We start from the raw sequence: 25621 nt of genomic DNA, 5'->3' as shown, positions 1-25621 counted from the left end.
CGCAACTCAACCCCGATTTTCCAGGAGCCCACCGTGCCCCAAGGACTCACCGTACGCCCAGGTTTCATGCGTGGATGCCTTCTGCCGGAACTTCTCAGCCAGGTGCTCCACGCGCTCCAGCCTCCGGATCTCGTTCAGCAGCCACTCCTCGTAGCCCTTCTCCGCCTGCTCCAGCCGCTGCCAGGCGCCCGCAATGTCCTGGGATGGTTGGCGACAAGCACGGCACATCCGTTATGTTCTGGCCCCCTGGGCTCCCCTCCGATCCCCTCTGTGATGTCAGCGGCATTTTCCTGGGTGCCTTCTTGTCCTTCCTTCGCCCTCTGTACTCCCCACCCACCCCAAATAACCATCCCCATGTTTTGGCTTCTAAACATCTTCATTATCACCTTTCGGACTTTTTGGACTAAGATGGCCCTTCTCATCAGTGAACAGATATCAAATGCTTCTCCAGATGTGGACAAAGGTTTATACACTTTAATTTTCTGGCTACTAGAAGCTGAAGCCACAGAATGACTCAGCCCCAAAATGACTCAGAGACTGGGCTCTACCAGCCGCCAACTGGTTCCCGGACATCACACATGTGCAGGCGCTGTGGGAACCTTTGGTATAAGAGTGGACAGCACCTGTAAAGTTCCCAGGGCCCCCGTGTAGTTTTCATGACTGTGGTGGGGGGTGGGGAGAAAGACAACAAATAAGGAATTAAACAAGCAAAACTCCTATTTCCGACAGTGATGTGCTGCTAAGGAAAAACAACTCACAGTCAAGTGACACTGATGAGGGCATGTGAGAGCGGTTCCTTTAGGGGGGTTACTGAGCAGAGAGACGCCTCTGAGGAGCTGGCATTTGAGTCGAGACCTCAGGGATGGGAAAGCCAAGTTCATGATGAAGGGAGGGATGAGCTAAAGGCCTGTGGAAGGGGTGCACTTTGGGCTTGGGAAGGGCCACAGCAGGTGTGTCCATAGATGGCTGAGGGGCAGAGCAGCCGGAGATGAGATCAGCAGGGCGGGGTGGGGGTCGGACCACATCAGATCCGGGAAAAGGGATCTGGATCTTATTCTAGATATTTTAGAAAGTCACTGGAGGGTTTTGAGAAGAAAGGAGACATACTGTGATTTATGTTTTAAAAACATGGGGACTTCCCTGGTAGCCCAGGGGTTAAGACTCAATGCAGGGGATGTGGGTTTGACTCCTGGTTGGGGAACTACGAGATCCCACATGCCACAGGGCACCTGAGCTGCCATGCCACAGGAAAAAAATTTTTTTAAAAGATGATGGCAGCTGCTATGTAGAGAATGCATTTTAGGGGGAAAAGAACAAGAAAAGCAAGTGAGAAAGTTACTGCAGCATCCAAAGAGAAGCACTGGTGGCTTAGCACAGGCAACAGCAACAGAGGTCGAGAGAAGGGCTCAGGTTCAAGGTATGATCCCGAGCCAGGGGAACTTGCTGAGGAACCAGATACAAGAAAGTGACAGAATGGGAGGATCTGAGATGACACCTGGGTCTGGGGCTTTAGTAACTTAGGGGTCAGTGATGCCATTTACTCAGACAGAGCTCACTGCAGAAGGACTCCTGGATGTTAGGTTTTGAGACATCCAAGTGGACATATGAATCTGGAACTGGGGCAGAAATCAGAGCTGGAGATGTCAAATTTGGGAGACATTGCCATTATAGCTGGTAATTAAAGCCACAAGCCTGGATGAGTTCACTTGCAGGTGTCAAGACAGAGGAGAAAGTCAGGAACCCTTGACCCAGAAACCATCTACCTATAGCCTCGGGGGAGGAAGCAAAGCTGTGAGCAGTGACTGGAAGGACTCGGTGGTCAGGCAGGAGGAACTCAGCTAAGTTCAAGAGTGGAAGGAGTTTCAAGGAAGCCATGGTCACAGCAACAGAAAACATGAAAACAGAAGGGACCACTGGGTTGTCAACATGGATCGTGCTGACTTTGAACAGAACAGTCTCCATGTAGGTGGGGATGGAAGCCAGATTACTTACTGCAGGTTGAAGAGTAAAAGAAGTAAAGGAAGAGGAAGGAACCAAAGCTAAGGACCATAAAGAATTCTCTCTGGATATCCTGCTGCAAAGGGAGCTGAGAAACAGGACAGCTGCTGTGGGGAGATGTGGAGTCATAGGAGGTTTTCATTTTTGTCTGGTAGATTCTAGACTGCTTCCTAATGCGGATGGGAAAGATTCAGCAGAGTGGGAGAAACCAATATGCAGAGAGGGAGGTAAATGTAGGACTGAGGCCTGGAGAAGGTGAAACGGGGAGGTGGTAACAGGAGGGAACAGAGGTATGTGATGGAGACGCCAGTCCACCCAGAGGCGGGGAGGGGAGGGAGGGACACCATCACCAGGTGTCTGTGAGAGGCCTGCTCTGTGTGAGGCACCAACAGCAGGGAGAGGCAAGAATTGCATGATGGCAGAGAGAAAATATCCAGAAGGAAGTGGCCACAGGGTCAAAATTATAGTCAGTGCCTCCTCTCAGCGGCAAATCAGAGGAGGGACTTTATGAAAAAAAAGAGCAGGGTGCCCCCGGGGCCAAGGGGCTACTCACCGACACCATCTTGCCCTCGGAGGGCATGAAGGCCGGCCGGTTGCTGATCCTCAGCTTGGTCTGCAGGGTGTTGAAGTTGATCTCCAGCTGGCACTTCTCCTGCACCTTGGGAGGCTTGTGCTTCCGGCGATAATCCCGGAAGTCCTCCAGCTTCTTCTGCATGGCCTGCATGGTCTTCTCAGGAGTCCGGTTCTCGAGCCAGGGGATCGTGCGCCGAATCCATTCCAAAAGCTGCTCCCAAAACACACACACACACACAAAAAAACTGCTGAAAAAAACAGCAAACTGACCCCCAGTTATAAAACAGAGGCATCTAACAATTGGGAATGGGTTGACCAAAAGCTCCTGAGATTATAGAAGTCTGTAACAGCCCCATCTGTAAGGAGGACACAAATGGAGACTTCAGTCCCCACCCAGGGCCACTCACCCTTGCCCAAGTGTACAGGTTGAAAACTCAGAGTCAGCACAAGGCATGTTTTACAAAAATGAGACATTTACAGGAAACTTGGGGACCAGACATGAGCAGACAAATGCTGGATGGAGCTTTCAAATGAAAAAAAAAAAAAAAAAACAACCAAAAACTTCACGTGGTGGAATAAAATCAGGAAAGGACTGGGTTTAACTTAAAATGTATTTCTAGTTTCAATCGGCTCAAATCTAATGGGTCTATTTACTACACAAAAGCACTGTAAATCTGGAACTGACTCAATGCCAAAGTGTATTTTAATAGCTAACTTTCAAGGAAATCCACAGGATGAAGGTGGAAATGGCAATGAATCCCAAGAATGAAGGATGCCCCGTTCTCTTGAATTACCACCAAGGCCTTACAAACGCCCTGCACAGTCTATCTGAAGAGGATGAATAAAGGACCAAGTAAGACAATGAAGGCTATCATCACTGAGGAGCATCTGTCCTTTGGTCCTGGTCATACTTCAACCCTGAAGCTGGATCACTGGCATTAAATGATGCTGCAAATGGAATTTTCCCACAACAGTACAAAGTAAAAACAGCATCATCAGCTTGGACTAATACATACAACTACTTGGGAAAATTGATTCCAAGTGTTCCGATGCTTTACCCAGGACAGGCCAAGTATGAGCCCGAGTAACTCACAGCAAACATGACTTGTTCTCCGCTACTGTCACTGTGGCTGAGTTCAATCCAGAGAGGAGGTGGCTGTGGACCTCAGCCTGGTCCTGCTTTGCTTTGGTTGCATGCATACTCGGTTGTGGCCAACTCTTTGCAACCCCATGGACTATAGCCTGCTAGGCTCCTCTGTCCATGGGATTCTCCAGGCAAGAATACTAGAGTAGGTTGCCATGTCCTTCTGCAGGGAATCTTCCCGACCCAGGCATCGAACTTGAGTCTCCTGCATCTCCTGCACTGGCATGTGGATTCGTTACCACTAAGCCACCTGGCTTCTCCGGTCCTGCTTAGTTAATATTTACACTATAATAAGAACAAAAAGAAGAGCAGCGTGGAAAGTGCTACTCTAACCAAGAATCTGACTGAAGAGCTGTAAAAAGGCATCCTGGAAACTCATGCTCAAATGTCTTGGACGGAGGGCTCTACCAGCTCTGCCTCCACCAGGTTCCCTCTAGATATTTGATATTTAAATACATACACAGGGCTGAGCCTCTGTCATCTCACTATGGATTGTACATGTTCCTTAGATCCTAAGTCACTGCGTGGAGCCGGGATCCTGAATACGGAGTGCATCCAATGTGATGTCAGAAGCCAATGAAGCAGGAAAAAAACAAGGAACGCAGTGTCTTCTAGGGGAGTCCAACCCCGGAGGTGCAGAGCTTCTAACATGCAAACTACCTCCATGCCCTGCAGTGCTTGGAACAACCTGCAGCATGATCTTAGTGCCAATAATTAAGCTGCTACAAGATGAACAATTCCTGAGAGCTAGTGGAGTTTCCTACTTTAGTCTACCTGAGATGAAAAATGCAAAGAAAAAAAAAACAAAACAAAACACTTGACAATCCGTGTTCACCCTCTGTTTCTCACCCTCAGGGAGGGAATGGACAAGACCGCGGGGACCCGTTTCCTTTACCTCACTCGCTAGCCTCTCATATTCTTCCATCAGCCTCTCATTCTCTTGATTCACAGCAAGAACCTTACATATCCTGTTAGCCGCTGTCTCAGCCTGTAAAACACAATAGGTAAACAGGACGGCTCTGTCGACAGGGACGTGCATACACAAGGGGGAAGGCGGCAGGGCAGGGGTGGCATGTGCTGTAAATGGTGCAGCTTCTAGGTTCTGGTGGGGTAAGCCTGAGGATATGGCTCTTGCACACTATGGGTCATTGCATTCCTTTAGGACAGTTTCATACAGACTTACACAGCAAGGTGAATATACTGTAGGGAATAACAGGAAGATTAGCGTTAGTTGAAAACATGAGCTTTGTGGAACATCAAACAAGTTAGTAACAGAAATCGATGGGTCGCAGAAACAAAAATCTCTGGTCCCTGGGCATCCACCTGAGCCCTCCCAGGGGTCCCCAACTTCCGGGATCTAATGCCTGATGATCTGAGGTGGAGCTGATGTAATAAGAACAGAAATAAAGTGCACAGTAAATGTAATGCATTTGAATCATTCCGAAACCATCCCCTACCATGGTCCATGGAAAAACTGTCTTCCCTGAAATCGGCCCCTGGTGCCAAAAAGGTTGGAGCCTGCTGCTCTAACTGACCTCAAAACTACAGGGCAGGAACTCTCCAATCACATTAGATATCAAAGCAGAGAGGACTGGGTTCTAAATACATCTGTCATTCCCCTGAGCTCACAGAAGCCCTTCTTTTCCCAAAATGAACACATAGAATGTGTTAGCTGGGATCCTTTCTCGGGACAGAACCTGCTTTAAGACTTTGTTTAATCCACCTGAGTAGCTGTTGTGGTATCAGTAATTTTCTATTGTCCTTCTGTGGGGAGCTTGAGCTAGGAGTGGCCAAGTACCTTAAACCATGACCATGAGACCCATCTGGCTTCCAGCCCTCCTGCCTCATCCCAAGTCTTGCTTCTGAAACCCTCATAGGGGCCAATTTCCAATTACTACCATTTTCTGGAGACGGTCTTATAGAGTTATAGAGATCATAGAAATAATACATCCCTTGTCCACCCCCATCTATAAGAACACTGCAAGTAGAGATACGGGAACAGGCAGGAGGCAAAAACAGGGGACCAGGGAGAAAACGGAGGGACACCTACCTGTGATGTCCCTCAGGCTGTTGGTTAAGGAGCATGCATTTTTTTTGAGGTTTTAACACTGTTATCTTTTCACTATTTCAGTTACATGAATATTCATCTTGCAAGATGTTTGAACAGGTCACTGAATAGTGAAGAGCATCCAGGTAGAAGAGAACTATTAATAAAAATGGGCCCTGGAAAGGTGTCCACTCCTCCTGGTCAAATCCCTCTTCACCGCTCAATCAGTGCAGCCCAATTTTCATGGCTCTTGCTTTTCCTAAAGCATGAGTATTTCCCACAATTGACTAGTGAAATGTGAGCAATATCTTAGAAGGACAGAGAACTAAGAACACTTCAAGAACTTGAAAGGTAAAGCTATTAAGTAAAAAAGCATTCACAGTTTGGAACTTGCCAAGTTAGGTCATTACAAAACACTCAGAAAGAGTCCCAGGTAAGATGTGAAGTGCTTGGACACACACCCAGGCATGCACGCATGTGCTCGCGTGCACACGTAGACACGTAACTGAAACCAATGCACAGGGCAGCATGGCAACCGGATAGACGAGGGTTAAATACCTGCTCCGCGCCCGCGAAAGCATGGTAGAAGCAGGAAACGTATGTCATGATAGCTCTTTCATCGGGCTTGGGAGTGTTCACAATGTCTGAGGGAGGGAAAAATAACACAGAGAACAGACATACACACAGATGAAGAGTAGAAACCAGGGTGAACAAAGGGAAGAACAAACTGGTTTACATTTGACTTTCTGCGTTTTTTGGGCCCACCATCCTGACCTTTAGGAAGGCCGTGCAGAACTGAACGCTCGTGAACACAATGCTTTCAACCAGCACGTTTCTTTTTACATCGTCAAAATGAGGGTTTCTCTCCCACCCTGGGTGGGTTTTTTTTTTTTTTTTTTTAAGTGCAGGCAAGGTATTCCTATGGGAACCCGGCTGCTGCCTATTAGAGTTGGTTCCCACTTCCTAAGGACCTGTGGGATCCTGCCTTTTAAGTGGATCATGTCATCTGCCATTTTGGCTGTGAGCAGCCATCTCACATCTGTCCCTTTGCAAGATGCAGGAGGACATGTAGACCTCTCTGGCCCCATCGTGGCCACCACTTCCCCTCCCCTCCCTCATAATCCTTGGCTTTCTGCTCTGTGCACAGCCCTCACTTAAACGGGGATGAAGTTCACTGAAGACAGCACATTTTCTAATCCTTCTATACGTACTTACCATGCGATTGATAGAAACCACCCAGAGTAACAGAACTTCTACAAAGAAGGGCATACATGACTTGAACTTCTTACTATGACTCTCGCCACCATATGTAGGAGCTGCCAAGACAACCACCAGGAAGAGAGAAAACAGAACCACAGGAACATACACTCTTCCTTTCTCACCTTGGCCACCCCATTTCTAACTTGAGACTCAGTTCAGTCACTGACAGAATGCAGTTAAAAAAGGTGTTGTGTAATTCCCCAAGGTGAAAGCTCGTCATCGGATTTCCAGAGGATATCAATAGGATATGGGCTTGTGGAACAGCATGGAACCTTCTAGAAAATGAACATGAATGGCATACTACTTACTGCATAAACAGTACGTTTCAAAGAAAAACAGACTGAAAAAAACAAATGACTGCTTCTTTGGAACCAGATGGATCTCCTTACTCCGAGGAGTTGGGGGATGGGGGAGAGAAAAACAACTGGAGAAAAAAGTCAAGACACAGAAGGTAAGAGGTGAGTGGCGACTTATGTTTCACATCCTCACCTTCTGCGCACCGGCAAAAGCATGATAGTAACAGGAGACATAAGTCATGATGGCTCTCTCACCAGGTCTGGCAGCGTATACTAAACCCATGTGGAAAAAAGAAGGTAAACTGCTAGGATGTTCCAACAGCAGCAGGCCTCTCAGAGAGGCCAAAGTCTTGAATATTCCCCCTTGCCCACATACTTCTGATGTTCAAACTTTGGCTCAAATAAAAGAAGTCACATTTGCAAGTTCCTTACTCTGTGTGCACTTCTAAGAACCGCCAGAGAGAAGGGCACGGCCAGCTCAGAAGAGCCCTAAACAAGCAAGTAAGTCCCATCCATGCCTGGAGTGGGAACTCCAGAATTCCACTGAGTGCACATAATGGTGCCCCCTCCCTCTGGACAGATGGGGTGTCCCGGGGTCACCCAGAGGCCTCCGGCAGGTCCACACAGACCATGAGCACCGAAAAATCTACAGCTGGTGCTCACTGGAGGCAGGAACATAGAGAAACAACTTTCACAGCTTTTTTAAAAGTGTGGAAGGTACTTAAGACGGGAAAGAATCTCACCAGTTTTTATTATAGGTTCATGGCTGGGTAGCCCAATTAGCTACTCCATTTAGAGTTCAGAGACCATCACAAATGACAAGAAAAAGGTCAAAGGATTTGCCAAAGCGATTAACGATCTGAGGGGAGGAAACTGGTATTTAAGACATTACAATGAAAGAGTGACAGAGGGAGGAACATGTTACTACGAAGCTGTGGGGATGGTGAGTCCAGACGCAGGTGGCAAACACACAGAGGATAATTAACGGTGGGGGAAGATCTGCTGGGGAGCTGGTTACACCACCGCATGCCCCGCACCCAAGCCACTCAAGCTCATAACTCTTTTGCCAGAAGACTCTTACAGAAACTACTCTGCAAAGAAAATAATATCATACATAAGCGTTTTTCTGAACCATTAAAAACAAAACAAAAAAGGAAAAATATTAAGAGGCAATGATGTCACAGAGGAGCAGGAAATGAACAGAGTGCCAACATATCCCATGTCCTCAGGATAAGCAGAAGATACGCCCAGACCAGGACTCAGACTAAAGGAGAGCCAGGAGCAAGAGGATGACCAGCCTGCCAGAGTAACAGGGTGATTCCAAGCTCACCCTCCACTGTCAGAAGTCAGGGAGGCATCAGTGAAGGAAAAGATGAATTTACCGTCACTTGTTTTTTCCTCTCTTCAGTATCCTAGCGGTTCATTCAAGTGGTAAACTCTGCATAGGTATTTACTGCACGTAAAGTTTAAAGGCCAGAGCACCCAAATGTAAACGTAGGTCAGAAGATGGATGGACAAGAAGAAAAAGGTACTTCTTGTACATTGAGACTTCATTGTTTCATTGCCTTTCTCCCTCTAATGAGTTTGTGAAAAACCATAAGTAGATTCCAAAGAATGTATTCAAGTGTGTTCAACATCCAGTATTACAGGTGTTTGATAAAATGGCCATTAACAAACAGGCAAAATTAGACTATTCACTGACAGATCACTGAATGGGTTACACTGTGGCCCTCAAAATGACAGGTGGAGTCCTGCTTCCTGGTACCTGTGAATGCGACCTTATTAGAAGTAGAGCTTTGCAGATGTGATCAAGATGAGGTCATGCTGGAGAAAGACGCACCCTTAATCCACGGTGACCGGTATCCTTTAGGAAGAGGGAAAAGACATAGAAACAGACGCAGAGGGAAGATGGCCATGTAAAGACAGTCAAGAGACTGGAGCAATGCTAAAAGGAGCTGAAGAACACCTGCGGCTTCTAGAAGCTGGAAGAACAAGAAGAGGTCCTCCTCCACAGACTCCGGAGGGAGAACGGCCCTGCCAACACCGTGATTTCAGAGTTACAGTTTACAGAACTAAGAGAGAATAAATTTCTGTTGTTTCAAGTCACCTACTTCGTGGTATTTTGTTAGGGCAGCCGTGATACAGTCACCAAAAATAAGGAAGAACAGAAGAATGACAACTGACCAGAACCAAGCTCTTCGTTTTCCCCCAACAATGCTAATTAGCAGAAGCAACAAACCAACAGAGAATAGTACGATTCACAACAAGCACAGGAATATAAATTCCTTGAGGGCTGGGCCCTGCCTTATATATCTCGTCATCTGCAGCATCTCCAGGGTCTTGTATATGGTGGGTGCTCATCAAGCATCTGCTGAGTGAGAAGTGATTCATGCATAAGTGAAATGAAATAAGTGAATGATGTCCATGTATATGCACTTTCAATGCTGTGCCAGGGCAAAACTCACACAAACTCATCTCACAAAAAGGGCAGGAAAAGTTCTGAAACCAGTCCCCAGCATGAGGGCTGCTAAGCTGCAACATATTGAAAGGTTCCAGCTCTAACGAAACTAAATTTAACTCGAACAAATTAAAGATGAGACATGAAAATCTGAGAGGCACACGATGGCTAACTGTTCTATTGTCTACATTGTGATTCCATAACTTCTAGTGGGAAGGATTGTTTTTCCTTGTGGAGTCTTAAAGCTTAAGGAGAGTTATTTGTTAAATTTCTGCCTATGTAGTTCAAAAAAGAAGCAACCTTATGTTGTTTAAAAAATTAAATTAAGATAGGAAGCTTTCCATTGAAAATCACAAACCAAAGCATTCCGTTTCTTTGCCAAAGTTGAACCTTTTACCAAGTCCTTTCACTACAGTCTTGCTGTCATGCTTTTGAATAGGATTCTAAAAAGTAACTTTGAACTAGCTACACATGAAATATTCTAATAATTATGAGGCCAATGACAGAAACTTCCAAGGGACTCTAGGGCTTCAGATGTAACCTAGCTATACACTTTACAAGTCCCCACGTGTGGCCGTAACATAGGGAGCCCACAGATTTTCTGTAAGTCAGTAAACACAATTTTCATCTCACCTTCTGCATCCAACATTTTGGGAATATCCAGGTGCTTCTCTGCTATTTCCATGGCCAGGTTGATATTTCCTATTGGGTCATCCTGCATGGAAAAGAATATAACCAGCTTTTTAACATGTTTTTTGAACAGCACTTAATGAATTTTTTTTATATGCCTCATTTTGGGGATGAAACTTTCCCATCCATACATAACCACAATAGTATAAGATTTTCTTTCTTATCTTTTCCCAAACACTTCAAACATTTAGAGAAACATCAAAAATAACATAAAAATTACTCAATCCATGCACACTTTATAAAATGTGAGCCAAAAGTCTGAGAGAACAGATACTGTGTGGCTGGGAGGAAAGTTGTGAAATATCTTCTCATGAATGGGGGAAAAAAAACAAAATATCCTGGATACTTTGGCATTTATTTCCAACTCTTGATAACAAAAATTTAGATGATTCCAAAAGGAAGCATGAAACATACATTTTTCCCAGATCTGGAAGGTGGTCATGGAGAATATTCACTAGTACAACACTAACTTTACATTTATTTATGTTTTAAATACAAGAAAATTCTGCTTTTAGCCTGTTTAGGCGAAACTTTTAGATCACTAAAGATTGTTACAACATGCCTACAAAGAGCCAAAGTTCGGTTTGCAGAATATTAAATTTTAAAAATCAAATTATTAAAGAAACTATAGAAACAATATTGTAAATGAAAACTGTGAAGAAATTTTTGTTCTTACGACTGTGTTTGTCATCCACAGTAAAACTGGTTAAATATATATGTAACATAACAAAGCATATTTAACCAGAAGTTTTTAACTGAAATACTGAAAAATTAAAAGATGTATTTAATATTTCTTCTTTTTATCTTCTAAAGAGATTAAGTATTGTGAATCTGAAATGGGGTGGGGGAGTATATAATACAGAAAAATCAAAATGAGAAGTAATGTTAGTCCAGAGATGACTATAATGAACTTTATCATCAAAGCCATTTAAACATTTCAGAAGCTGCAGTGTTTTGCAATGAGAACAATCACTTTGATATGGTGAAACATTTAAAACATGCAGGCTTCAAAGACATTCAGTGCTCAAGGAAGAAACCAAAGCAAGCCTCCTGGCCTCTCAGAGTTCACTATCATTTCAGGCAAAACGTTTTTTCAATTCCGTGTTGTCTTCACAAAGCATATAATCCTTTTATTAAAAGCAGCCATATAATAAGGGGAGTCTTAGCTGCACATTTTATGCAAATTTTGTAAAGCCAAATAGATGAGTAAAAGTTTCTTTTTGTTCTTAACACAGAAGAAAAATTTCAGCATTAAAAACAAAGTAATAATTCAGAGACTTTGTGAATGGTATCTCACTTAGAATGGGACCTGACATAAAACATGGCAATTAAGTGTTTTCTCAGCTCAGTTACTGGTATGTGACCCCGGGCAGATCATAAAATTCTCCTCTTCTTCACCTGTAAATCTGGGATAATAAGAGTACCAACTTTACAGGCATGTTACATTACACAGCTTACTGTGCGTTATGAAGACTCAAAGACTATTTGTGCGTGTATGTGCAGGCGTGCTCTGTCGCTTCAGTTGTGTCTGACTCTTTGCGACTCCATGGACCATAGCCCACCAGGATCCTCTGTCCATAGGATTTTCCTGGCAAGAATACTGGAGTGGGTTGCCATGCCCTCCTCCAGGGGATCATCCCCACCCACGGACTAAACCCATGTCTCCTGCACTGGAGGCAGATTCTTTATTGCTGAGCCACCAGGGAAGCCCTTGTATAATATACATAAAATATATGTATTAATATTAACAGTAAAACCCAGATGTATGACACATACTAATACATATATAATAAACATATATACTTATTAAGTGCCTAATCTAGAGCTTATCAAAGTATTAACTGGTGTTGTTAATTATTATCATTTTTTTACTGATCATAGGTGGCCAATTACCACATGTCTATTGACCTTTTGTAATAAAAACTGCCCAGGTGGCGTTAATGGTAAAGAATCCGCCTGCTAAGGCAGGAGACACAAGAGACTCAGGTTCAAGCCCATGGTTGGGAAGACCTCCTGGAGTAATGGAAATGGCAAACTACTCTAGTATTCTTGCCTGCAAAATTCCATGGACAGAGGAGCCTGGTAGGCAGAGGAGCCTGGCAGGCTACAGTCTATGGGGCTGCAAACAGTCGGACATGACTGAGCGACTGAACACTAAAAACTGACCCTTATAAATGGCTAATGAAGTTAGGTCTATTTAGTATAATTCCATTTTGCAAATAAGCTAAACAGTAACTGAAAAAAATATACACTGTCTCTAGGTTTCAGAATAACTCTGGGATGAGAACATACACTTGGGGAAGTTGAAAAACTCTGGCTGCCCATTCCCTTTGGCAATCTTCCATTTGAGGACCGCAGTTCTCACCTTCAGGACACAAGTGCATTTTTCATGTGCTACCCCATGGTCAGTGAAGACAGGTCAGGGGGAGGGTGGTGAGCATGTGACAACTGCAAGGTGGCCAAAGCCAGCACACTCTTCCACGCCCCCCTCCACGGGTCACACCATGAGAGAAGCATGCAGCAGAGACCAGATTCCACACCAAACACAGCAACTCGAGGTGCACGGCCAGCCAAGCACACCAGCAGCGGGGGGAAATGTGCCCGACGCCCTGGCAGGAATGGTCATGGGGCGTCTTAAGTCTTTACATGGCCTTATTACTGGGCAGATAGACTGTCCATTGCAAGATTTAGAAGGGGGCAGGATTTCTTTTTTCCATCACAGATCACATGTGCAAACTATTTTAAAGAAAGAATTCAGACTATTTGAAACTTAAGCGCAATAAAAGCTTAAGCTTAAAGGGAGAATGAAACTTTCCTAAGCTGGGGAAAAAAAAAAAAAAGAACTTCCGTAAGCTGAATTTTTTTAAAAGAGAAGAACAAAAATTCCCCAAACCTCTTTTCTAAGGGTGCAACTAACACCTTACATCAATAGCAAGGTAATTATGAAGCATCTCTTGTGTGAGAAACAAGTTAATCAACTCTGAATAAATAGGTCAGCAACTAAATCCTTCAGAAAAGATAAAAGGAATTTAAATACAAGGTTTGGGGTATCTGCATCTCCTTCCCCAAATAGATACTTCACTTCCCATATTTTCAATCTGGGAATGTAAAATCTCTAAGAAACATACATAAAGCTTTCATAGTAAATCAAACCAATACAACAAACATCGTAATGTGGGCCAAAATGGTGACTTGGCTCTGGGTCATGTCCTGCCCTAAAATGACAAGTGAGCACTCTCCCGGCCACCCTTCCTGTCCTCACCCCTCGCCGGGCTGGCCGGGAGGGCATACTGGCAGCAGCCTGGGTGTTGGTGTGAGTTCAGGGCCGACGGGCTCAGTCTCAGACGACATGCTGGGGGCAGGGTGGACACAGCATGCCAGGCCCCCCAAATGACCTTGTTCAGCTTTGAGTAGTCAATGAGGTCGGGCCGGTGTCTGTGGATGAGCGCACAGAGTCCAAGGCCATCTTTCCAGCTGCACGACAGTCACAGTCGGGAGGAACAGGAACTCGGGTTAATGGAGAGGCGGCGGCAGCAGCAGCAAGGGGCTGCCCTTGGTCATACGTTGGCCTGGAACTTGGGACCCAGAGCCCCAGGTACCTCCCTCGCTCCCCCACCCAGTGACGCTGTGGCCCCTTCCCTGGGAACACTCATCTCTCTCCTGGGGTCTGCCAAGGACTGCCACCCCTTATACTAGTTTTGATTCCATCTACGGCTTCAGGCTCAGCCTTGCCTGGGACTCCCTCCCTGCTGCGCTTCTGCTGTGCTGGTCAGTTCTGTGCTGGGAGAACCAGCAGGGACGGAGGGAAGATGTTCCCCCACCGATGCTCCTCTTGCCACTCAGGATCTGGCAGGTCTGGCTCCCTCCTTTCTCTCTCCTCCAAGTCACTGGAGTCGGCCCAACAGACAGACACCAGGACGGTCCACCCTGAAACGCCCAGGACACACTTTCCTCCAAGAGCACGCTCCTTAGTACGCTCCGAAATCCTACACTCTCCCCTATCCTTCTTCATAGGGTTCTTTTCTATTATTGCTTTATTTGTTTGTTTGTTTTAAGGCAATGACGCATAAGCACTTGAAGGACTTAAAGACACCACTGTGTTCCCAGGCACCCTCAGGCTATGAGCTCCCTGGTGACAGGTTCACTGAAGACCAGGAGCGGGAGTCCTGTGCCTTGAAGGGTGGGGAAGAAGGAGACCCCAGGAGCTACACTGTTGAAGGGCTCAGGCCCATTTTGGGCCAGAGGAAGAAAAGAAGGTAAGTGGAAGGCCAGACTGGGCTTCTGACATTCACCCAGCAGGTCCCAGCCTTCCAGGTCCTCTCATCCTGACAGCTTGTTGTACGAACAGCAAGGCTCCTCCTCACCTGTGTGCACTCAGGACACCTAATAATACTTATCTCCCTAGATGAGCCTCCCCTCCTGGGGGCTCATCTGTATCCTTCATTTCTTTTCTCTGATCTATGGGGGCTAGGGACCCATTTACATTCACGGGTATCCCTATCACACAAAGGCAGAAAACATAAACACCCGGCAAAAGATGGACACGAGAAAGGACAGACCGAAACAAGGGACAGAAATCATGCTCTCACATTATTTCTGGATCTCCTTCATTCAGCTCCCTATAGTTTTTCAAACAGGCCTTTTCTATTTTTCTCCAATCCCAGCCTACAAAGCTGACTGATGAAGCATCTTCTGGGCACTGCAGACAAGAGGGACAGGGTGGACCTTGTACATGGGATATGCAGACCCTAGTTCAATCTCCCCTTGTCCCTGAGAAGCCATCCCTGCCGTATCCCTGCATGATGCTCACAAACCATACCAGTCTCCCTAGCCTGAATCCAATGTTTTCCCCAGTGGGACCCTAAGCATCAATCAGTCCAGAGCCTGAGTTCTACTACATACAGAAAACGCCCCACAGACAGGAAGAGACACTGAAATAAATAAACACTGTTCTCCCTGTCCACTCATATTCCAGAGGGCATATAAGGACCCCAGGGCCCTGGTTGCTCACCTGGTATGGAAGTTCTGAATGTTCACATTTCTATAAGGAGCAGTCTTCCTTTGACACCAAAGTAGCAGGCCTTCTTTGGCAGAGGTTTCTGTAATGATAGCCAAGAGAAAGAGTTCACCCTCACCCGTCACTCACCCAAGTTCTTGTCATTTGTTAAAAGAGACTTCCTAGAGGGCCCATCACCAAAGACATCACCTCTGCAAGAGGAGAGGGGCTGGAACCCTCTTCCCAGGGACTGACTTCTGATGCCCCTTGAAGGGGCTTAAAAGGGATAATACAGAAGCAACAACAAGGTATGACATAATGAATACCAATCCAGACATCACGGGTACTGGTAACTTGCCTTTCTGATGAAAAAAAAATTTTTTTTAATGTGTGTAATTTATAACTTAACTAACCTGTCATTGTCATTGCAACCCACTCCAGTATTCTTGCCTCGAGAATCCCATGGACGGAGGAGCCTGGGGGCTACAGTGCACAGGGTCTCGAAGAGTCAGACACGACTGAGCGACTAACAAATACACACCACCTGTCAATGATCTCATTTAAAATGTATATTCTTAAGTAAATGGAATTCAGAGAGGCCACTGTGTCTGAAATGTATTCCCTTCTATATTCCCTCAGTGATTTAAAAATACTTAAAGGTTTTTATTGGCAAATTCCACGTTTGGCCACTGGGGTTCTGACCAAGGTGGAAAAAAAAAAAAAAAAACAACCAACCACTACTGGGAATTTCCTGGTATTCCAGGGATTAAGACGACACGTCTACTGCAGGGGGCTCAGGTGCCATCTTTAGTTGGAGAACTAAGATCCCGCATGCCACACAGTGTGGCAAAACAACAAGAACAACAGCCACCTTGCTGCAACAGCCATGAAGACACTGCTTAGATGTCTCACTGCTGGGAACACAGCACAGAACTGATATCCCAGCTGCCAGTCTCTGAATCCACCCCTGCATCCCCCTGAGGACACACTTCTTCAGGGCTACTCCAGCCCCAGGCTGAGCAAGGGACGGGCACCAGAGTGGGGCCATTCCTGCCACAAGTGGGACTCCTCTGAGAGCAACTGAGGCTGAGGGACTCCCCATCAACCCGGCTGAACCTGCCTGAGGACCACTCTGCAGAATGAGATTTTTCTTTCCCAAGTCCTTCTCTCCACAGCACAAGTGTCAGCCAGGCACTAGGCGCCCTGCCATCTACTGCTTCCCTTATCTTATCCTCCACAGGCATTTCCCCCAACAAATCTCTAGCATTTCTGCTATGAACTGAATGTCTGTGTGTGTGTGTGTGTGTGTGTTAGTCACTCAGTCGTGTCCAACTCTTTGCGACCCCATGGACTGTAGCCCACCAGGCTCCTTTGTCCATGAGATTCTCCAGGCAAGAGTACTGGAGTAGGTTGCCATTTCCTTCTCCACTGAAAGTCTGCTGCTAAGGCGCTTCAGTCGTGTCCGACTCTGTGTGACCCCATAGATGGCAGCCCACCAGGCTCCCCTGTCCCTGGGATTCTCCAAGCAAGACCATTGGAGTGGATTGCCGTTTCCTTCTCCAATGCATGAAAGTGAAAAGTGAAAGTGAAGTTGCTCAGTCATGTCCGACTCTTAGCGACCCCATGGACCCCAGCCTACAAGGCTCCTCCGCCCATGGGATTTTCCAGGCAAGAGTGCTGGAGTGGGTGCATCTCTGTCCCCCTCAAATTCATGGGTTGGAGCCCTAACCACCAATGTGATGGTACTTAGAGATGGAGCCTTTGGGAGGTGATTAGGGTTAGATGAGGTCATGAGGGTAGGACCCTCATGATGGGATTAGTGCCCTCATAAGATGAGCAAGCTCTCTGCTGTCTCTCTCTGTCTTTCTCTTCCCACCTGTCTTTCTCCCTTCCCTCTTCTTCTCTGCCATGTGAGGACACAGAGAGAAGGCAGCCATCTACAAGCCAAGAAGAGAGCCCTCACTAGAAACTAACAGTGCTGGCAACCTGATCTTGCACTTTCAGCCAAATAAATTTCTGTTAAGCCACCCAGGCTATGGTATTTTGTATGGCAGCCTGAACAGGTTATGACAGCTTCTAACGCCATCTTGGCACTTGCTTCTTAGTTTCATACCTCCAAACAGCTCCTCAAAACCTGAACGTTGGACTTTTATTCAAAATTGGGCCTTGGCCTTCCATTTCAGTATGAAGTTGACTTTTTCAAATCAAGATAAGTATTCTATAATTACTTCTCTGAAGTTCCCACTTCTAGTTCAGACTTTTCTTTGACCCATAATCCAGATGAAACAACACAACCCCCCAAATTTCGTGTGCTCCAAGAATAATTTGAATGGCTCCTGATCATGTCTCTTATTAATAGCAAATTCCTGGTAAGGAAAAAGACTGAAAGATCTAAGACTTTATTGCAATATTAAGTCATACAGATATTGAAACATGGCACTCCATAGCTAGCTGTTCTGCTATAGACATAACAGCCTGCCTTTGGGGTTCTAGCCAATGGAATTAGTAAGAAAAAGTACAACAGGAGGAGATAATCCAAACTTTTAAAATAAACTTTAAATAAAACTTGGGTTAGTGCTCACTTCGGCAGCACATATACTAAAATTAGAATGATACAGAGAAGATTAGCATAGCCCCTGTGCATGAATGACATGAAAATCTGCGAAGTGTTCCATATTTTAAAATATTGTATTCTAACACACATAGACGAAATCTAGAAAAATGGTACTGAAGAATTTATTCACAGGGCAGCTATGGAGAAACAGACATAGAGAGCAGACTTATGGACGTGGGGAGAGGGGAGGAGAGGGTGAGATGTATGGAAAGAGTAACATGGAAACTTATATTACCATATGTAAAATAGAGAGCCAACAGGAATTTGCTGTATGGCTCAGGAAACTCAAAACAGGGGCTCTGTATCAGCCTAGAGGGGTGGGATGGGGAGGGAGATGGGAGGGAGGTTCAAAAGGGAGGGGATATATATACTTATGTCTGATTCATGTTGAGGTTTGACAGAAAACAACAAAATTCTGTAAAGCAAATAAATATACTTCAATAAAAAAAAATAAAAAAAAAACAGGTTAGGTAAGTAAACATACAGAAAGTAGATTAATACAACCTTATAACTGCCACTTACGTTTAGATTTATGATTTTTCTTAAAGATTTTTTGACGTGGACTATGTTTAAAGTCTTTATTGAATTTGTTACAATATTGCTTCTGTTTTGTTTTGGTTTGTTTGGCCCCAAGGCAGGGGATGTTAGCTCCCCAACTAGGGATTGAAACTGTACCCCCTGCGTTGGAAGGGAAAGTCTTAACTGCTAGACCACCAGGGAAGTCCCTTAACCTTAGATTTGTAAGTCATTTTGTAAATCATTATTGTTTAGTCACTAAGTTGTGTCTGACTCTTTGCGACCCCATGGATTGTAGCCCACCAGGCTCCTTCCGTCCATGGGATTCCCCAGGCAAGAAAAGCCATGAGTTTAACCCAATTTCTGTTTGAATATGTCTGAACACTCTTAGATCATGAATGCTGAAGCAAGTATTTCCCCTGTTGAATTGGCTACTGTAATAAAGCTGACTCTCTCTCACCCCAATTTAATTTTGAGGCATTCAATGGAAGGTTACAAGCCTGTGCCAAATAGCACACGACTGAGGTATACCTCACCCCCTGTAGGTGAAGGTTAAACCTGAAAAGTCCCCACAGAAAACCCTGACGGTGGGTACACAAAGCATGCTATAAATAGGCAGTGTCATCTGTCATTCCATCATGAGCAACCATACGACATACCAAGGAACTGCACCTACTCAGGCTTCTCTGCACTGCCCTCAGCAGCAGATATGGCAACCTCTCGTTTTCCTTCTTAGAAGAGGCCCATCATTTCTGTTGATGGAGAGTGGCTTCTCAAAGAATTCCGTCTAAATAACAATGTCTTTTTCTACATAATATATGTCATTTAAATAAATTAGACAATTTTTCTGTACACTTACAGAAATTAAGTGAGGTTTTTTTAAGAAATGACTCCATGAAAGTCAAACAAATAAAAAAATAGATTAGCAAACTATCTACTGTTAGGACACTAAAAGACTTCTGTTTGAAGAGATTTATTTAAGCACTTTGCCAGTGAAATCGCACTTCTGAATGTTTATTTCCTAGTCATTTGAAAAATCTTTCTATCATGATGTGTTTTACAAAAAAACTATGATTTGATTATCTTATCTTGGGCACATTAATAATAATTTGGGGGAAAACCTCTAGTGGATCATACCATTCATAGTTACATTTGAAATAGAAGTAAGTTTTCAATTAATATTATCAGTAATCTAAACTGTAACCGATCAGAAAAACCAGAGGTCAAGTTCACCTCTGTGATATCTGTGGGAAAAGGATTTGCTTCCCATGGACGGAGGAGCCTGGTAGGCTGCAGTCCATGGGGTCGCTGAGAGTCAGACACGACTGAGCAACTTCACTTTCACTTTTCACTTTCATGCATTGGAGAAGGAAATGGCAACCCACTCCAGTGTTCTTGCCTGGAGAATCCCAGGGACGGGGGAGCCTGGTGGGCTGCCGTCTATGGGGTCGCACAGAGTCGGACACGACTGAAGCGACTTAGCAGCAGCAGCAGCAGTGTAGTAAATGCAATGATGTGAACAAGATTTTTTAACTTGTTCTACAAAGTGGGTTCAACTGCTTAAATATTTAAATGTAGAAGTATATAAAATTGATTAAATGATTACAAATTATTCTTTCTTAACAAAGCAGGAACTTTTTAAAAGCATCTCATTATTTTCACAAACATGAAAGGAATGTACTTTAATAAGAGTACATTGTATGAGGGACTTTCCTGGAGGTTCAGTGGTTAAGAATCTGCCTTGCAATGCAGGGGTTATGGGTTTGATCCCTGGTCAGGGAATGAAGATCCCCCATGCCACAGAGCAACTAAGCCCGAGAGCTTCAACTATTGAGCCCAGACGCTCCGGAGCCCATGTACCAAAACTAGAGAGTCCATGTCTGCAGTGAAGACCCCTAATGCACAATTAAGACATGACACAGTCAAATAAATAAATATTTCTTTACAAAAGTCCATTGTATGAAAGTTTTCAAATCAGGCTCAATAAATTCAAGCTGGCTGCTATTCCTGAGCTTGAATTATTGAGGCTTTAATACCATTATATTTTAGTTTGATCTTTAGAGAAATTCCTAGACAGAATTATAAACAATGCTCTCAGCCCTTACCATTCAGGTGCCTGGTTATCTGTTAGGTTACAAACTTGGAGAAGGTTGAACAAGTCAGACTACACTTAAGTATGATATGCAGCTATGCATTTTGTGATTCAAGTGCTAAACAAGCCAAGTCCTAATTTTAAGAACGTCAATTTGACACTTTTGACAGTGTTGAATTCATCAAAATATTTGGGAACGCAGTGGGCGTAAAAGACTAAAGAGTTGCATCTTCAGTGGCAGGGCCAAGGATTGGGATTATATTACAACAATGGAACAGTTACTGGGCTCAAAAATAGGATGACAATAGAGATTTTGTTTTTTTTTTTTTAAAAAGAGGGGGGAGGGAGTGAAGGATAAGAGAGAGAGGAAGTTAAAAATGAACTAAGGAATGAACAAACAGATTTCAATTGATTATCTTTTCGCACTTGGAAAAAAAAGGGTTTCAAGCTGTGAAGTCTAAAGAACTGTTATAATCATGAACTGAAAAGTATAATAAGCAATAAAGAAGCTCAAAAAAAATACTCATTTAAAAAAGCGACTTCTGTTCTGAACATGTGCTCATCTTTTCCTAAATGATTCCACCCCCATGAATGAAACAGCATTGCTGGGGTCTCTTTTTTCATACAAATAGAAAACTCGTGAAAACCCAACTCAGGCATCTTTCATTCAATCATGTAAGTGACTGTTCAGTTTTATAAAACTCTATTCAAACTTGACTTTATCAACTCAATTTTATTCTAAGTATCTATCAGGTTTTTACCCAAGTCATTTACCTTCAACTGAAATATCCTGAATAGCAAAGCGCAGGATGATGGTCCAGATCATACCCAGCGTCATCTTCACGTTGCCATCAACAATTTCTTTAGGTAAGAAAAAACAACAAAAAATGAAGTTAAAGATAACATAATCAGTATATAAAGTTTTCCTATGAGTCTTCTATAAGTTTTGATTTCAGAGCTATTGGAAAATAACATATGGAAAGACGAGTTTCTGTTTTTGTAAGTGTTGTAGCATGTCTAGTTATAAATGTGGTATTCATAACCAAATGTCTCCAGTTTAAATTCTAAGTTAATAATGAGCACACATCTTGCATATGCAAAGGCACTGAAAACAACCCAGGGATTTCCCAGGTTTAAAGACTAGATGTGCTAAGGTTCTAAATAATCAAACACAGAGAACACAGACTCATCTTTACTCTGATTCTTCTTCTCAAGCTCCCCAGTTGGCAGGCTATCGGATTCAGTTGCAAAATAAATGAATGGCAGGGTAGTCTCAGCTCCTGCTAGACTCACCAGGCCTCCCAATCTCCCACAGATAATGGAGATCCGTCTTATTAGTTCTTATTAAGAGTCACTGGGCTGGGGAAACCATAATTCAAAAAAACACATGTATACCAATGTTCACTGCAGTACTATTTACAACAGCCAGGACAAGGAAGCAATCTAGATGTTCACTGACAGATGAATGGATAGAAAAGTTGTATGAAGTTCCCTGGTGGCACAGAGAGTAAAGAGTCTGCCTACAATGCGGGGGACCCAGGTTCAATCCCTGGGTCAGGAAGATATCCTGGAGAAGGAAATGGCAACACACTCCAGTATTCTTTCCTAGAGAATCCCCATAGACAGAGGAGCCTGGCAGGCTACAGTCCATGCGGTTGTGAAGAGTTGGACCCAACTGAGTGACTTCACATTCACATATTTACAAGGGATACAGTCATAAAAAGGAATGAAATTGAGTCAGCTATAGTGATGCAGATGAACCTAAAGTATGGTATACAGAGTGAAGTAAGTCAGAAAGAGAAAAACAAATATCGGATATTAATGCATATATATGCAATCTACAAAAATGGTACTAATGAATCCATTTGCAGAGCAGGAACACAGATGCAGACGTAGAGAACGGACTTGTGCACACAGCAGGGGAAGTTTGTCTTAGGACGAACTAAGAGAAGAGCACTGACTTATACATACTACGAGGTATAAAATATGTAGCTAGTGGGAAGAAGCTGCTCTATGGCACAGGGAGCTCAGCTTGGTGCTCTGTGATGACCTAAAGGGGCGGGATGCGGAGAGTGAGAGGGAGGCTCCAGAGGGAGGGGATATATGTACACATACAGCGGATTCACACTGTTGTATGGCAGAAACTAACACAACATTGTAAAGCAATTATACTCCAATTTTTAAAAAAACTCACTGGGCTGTATAAACTCTTTCTCCTTCAGATGATTAGTCTGACTCTATTTGTTTTTTTGCACAAAGCATTGAGTTTCTCTTTATTATGTGTAATATAGGAAAAATTATTCAAATTAAAATTATTTTTTAAGGACTGTCACATGCTCTGATTCCTTTCACTGCTGATCACCTCAGTTCCTCCAAAGTCATAATCTTTAAGCTACGATATTTTTCAAACAGAAGTTTTGTCCAGTCCACAGCTGTCGTATCTGTCAGCCTTGCCACAATTATTTTAGGTGGGCCTTTTTGATTGCCAATGGAATACGGACACACTTCAAAATTCCCCATCTGTACTCTTTGGGATCCAATTTTCTAAAGCAATTTACTTCAGGACCATGTTTAGGGTCAGGAGATGGATCTGTCTAGTTCTGGATCTGACACCCTCTAAAAATGTATTAAGGCTTCCCAGATGGCTCAGTGATAAAGAATCTGCCTGACAACGCAGGTGATGCAGATTCAATCCCTGGGTCGGGAAGATTCCCTGGAAAAGGAAATGGCAACCCACTCCAGTATTCTTGCCTAGAAAATTCCATGGACAGAGGAACCTGGTGGGCTACAGTTCATGGGGTTGCAAAGAGTCGGACATGACTGAGCACACACACACACACAAATGCATGAAGTTCAAATCACATCCTAAGTTATCACATCCTAGAACAATAAGATCATTGGGAAAATGGCAATATCGTCTTAAAATTTGGACACTGTGTTCTCAAGATAAATGCCTAAAAAAAGAAGCCATCTTTGTTTCATGTCAATGTTAAAAATAAGTGCTAAATCAATACAGCTAATAAGTTAAAAGCTTAATATACGAGGGGAAAGTATCAGCTCTATTTGACTCTATTCTTTTCAAACAGCCTTAGAGCCTTGTCTCCTGTGCATATATCCAGAGCTTGGCAAAGAGGCTGACACGGTAGATGGGGGGAGGGAACAGGGAGGGAAGAAGGCAACCAGCTGCAGGCCCACTGCCCTATGGGGAGGTTGATGCACTTTCCCATCACACCCCATTTACCTTCTGCCCCGATGGACACCAGCTTCACGCCTTTGCTGGCTATGTAATCCAAGGCTTTGTTGACATTAGCGATTTTGTGGAATCGCATTTTTCCTCGGTCAGGTTTGGGCAGCCTTTCCCCTGTCGGGTGAAAAGAGAACCGTGTAGACACAGAGAAAAGAGCCCCTTGATGCGGAATGAAGATGACAAAATTCAGAGCACACACCCTCCTTAAACAAAAATCGTTATCTGACTGTTCCTCGTGTGTCTCTAGTTTCTGTAAATCACAGTACTTTCAAGATGAAATGGACCAGAGCAGAGGCTGTGCTATGAAGTCCATATGCTTTTCAGACCTGCTGGGAGAGCCTTGTTTGGTCTATGAGCCAATGTTTAAATAAGAAAGAGAGAAGCCAGCTGGGGCCCCCGCAGCAATTGGAGTAGCTGACCAGCTATAAGAAGAAGTCAGGGAGCCTCATTCAAATTGCAGGGCTCATCTCAGACACGGGAGTATGAGGATATCCCGGCAGCCCTGCCTTCATCCATTCTCCAGTCCAATGTCTAAACCAGCTAGCTGACATTCAGGGCAAGGTATAACCCCTCAGAAACTTTGACTCCTGTTTGCAGAGTTAAGCCAATATGTACACTGGCTTTTGGCACGAAAGACAATTTTTGGAATACACACTAGCCAGACTAAACCTGGACAGGGCAGCCTGGTGAGGAGTTATATAAATGTCATTTTCTCTTCTCTCATTCTGTTTCGAGGTGGGTGGCAGAAACATTATTTTAATAAGTCCGTTTTAAACAGAATTCGCTCCTCTTTTAGAAGAGAAAAATAACTCCAGACAGATTGCTCTTTGGAAAGTTTTCTTTGCCAATAATACCATGTTCTTGCCCAGCCAGGTTCAAAGGGAGCTTTTTTTTTAAAAAAAAAAAGAAAAAAACAGATGCATATATATCTACTGCTCAGACAAAATGGGTATAACACCTACAAAAAATGTTTAAGACTCACCTGAGATGACTTCCAAAAGTAACATGAGCTTAAGGCCATTCCGGAAATCTTCCTCGATGTTCTCGATCTGAGTGCCAGCTTTCCTGAGGTGGGAGTTGCACCAGGCGGTGAAGGTCTGCGACAGAAGCAAAGAGTGCTGAGCACAGCTCTGCTGACACCCAGTGCCCCTCTGTGAGGACCACACCCAGCGTCGCACACCTTCTGGGCCACAGGAGGATGGGGCATCTTGGAATTGGATAGAAAGAACGATTGGAAGCCCAAAGGTAAGATATAAGTAACATTTCCTCTTTAGAGACTAAGAAAAGGAAGTCATTTATTTGGTCTAACCACTTGAGGAATTTTTGTTCAGTTTAAACAGGTACTACTTTTGGAATTAACACATACACACTACTATATGTAAAGCGGATAACCAACAAGGACCTACTGTATGGCACAGGGAACTTTATTCAACGGTTTGTAATAACCTATAATGGAAAACTGCAAGGAGATCCAACTAGTCCATTCTGAAGGAGATCAGCCCTGGGATTCCTTTGGCAGGAATGATGCTAAAGCTGAAACTCCAGTACTTTGGCCACCTCAATGCGAAGACGTGACTCATTGGAAAAGACTCTGATGCTGGGAGGGATTGGGGGCAGGAGGAGAAGGGGACAACAGAGGATGAGATGGCTGGATGGCATCACTGACTCGATGGACGTGAGTCTCAGTGAA

The 25621-nt window shown here is 44.2% G+C and overlaps 1 protein-coding gene across 1 annotated transcript in view; it reads right to left on the bottom strand.

Annotated features, from left to right (window-relative positions):
- Positions 1 to 25621, bottom strand: part of ACTN2 (actinin, alpha 2) — an 80206-nt gene that overhangs the window by 22913 nt on the left and 31672 nt on the right. The window contains exons 2-11 of the mRNA XM_010860113.1: positions 24914 to 25028; positions 23926 to 24045; positions 21459 to 21545; positions 15478 to 15565; positions 13862 to 13940; positions 10410 to 10491; positions 6321 to 6406; positions 4611 to 4703; positions 2552 to 2782; positions 51 to 198 (exon numbers count right to left, since the gene is read on the bottom strand). Coding sequence (XP_010858415.1) covers positions 51 to 198; positions 2552 to 2782; positions 4611 to 4703; positions 6321 to 6406; positions 10410 to 10491; positions 13862 to 13940; positions 15478 to 15565; positions 21459 to 21545; positions 23926 to 24045; positions 24914 to 25028 — 1129 coding nt within the window. The remainder of the gene's footprint in view (positions 1 to 50; positions 199 to 2551; positions 2783 to 4610; positions 4704 to 6320; positions 6407 to 10409; positions 10492 to 13861; positions 13941 to 15477; positions 15566 to 21458; positions 21546 to 23925; positions 24046 to 24913; positions 25029 to 25621) is intronic.

The sequence above is a fragment of the Bison bison genome, unplaced genomic scaffold (assembly GCF_000754665.1).
Source record: "Bison bison bison isolate TAMUID 2011002044 unplaced genomic scaffold, Bison_UMD1.0 scf7180017864462, whole genome shotgun sequence".
Taxonomy (NCBI): domain Eukaryota; kingdom Metazoa; phylum Chordata; class Mammalia; order Artiodactyla; family Bovidae; genus Bison; species Bison bison.
The sequence above is the reverse complement of the archived record's forward strand: the minus strand, read 5'-3'. Positions and strand labels throughout refer to the sequence as shown.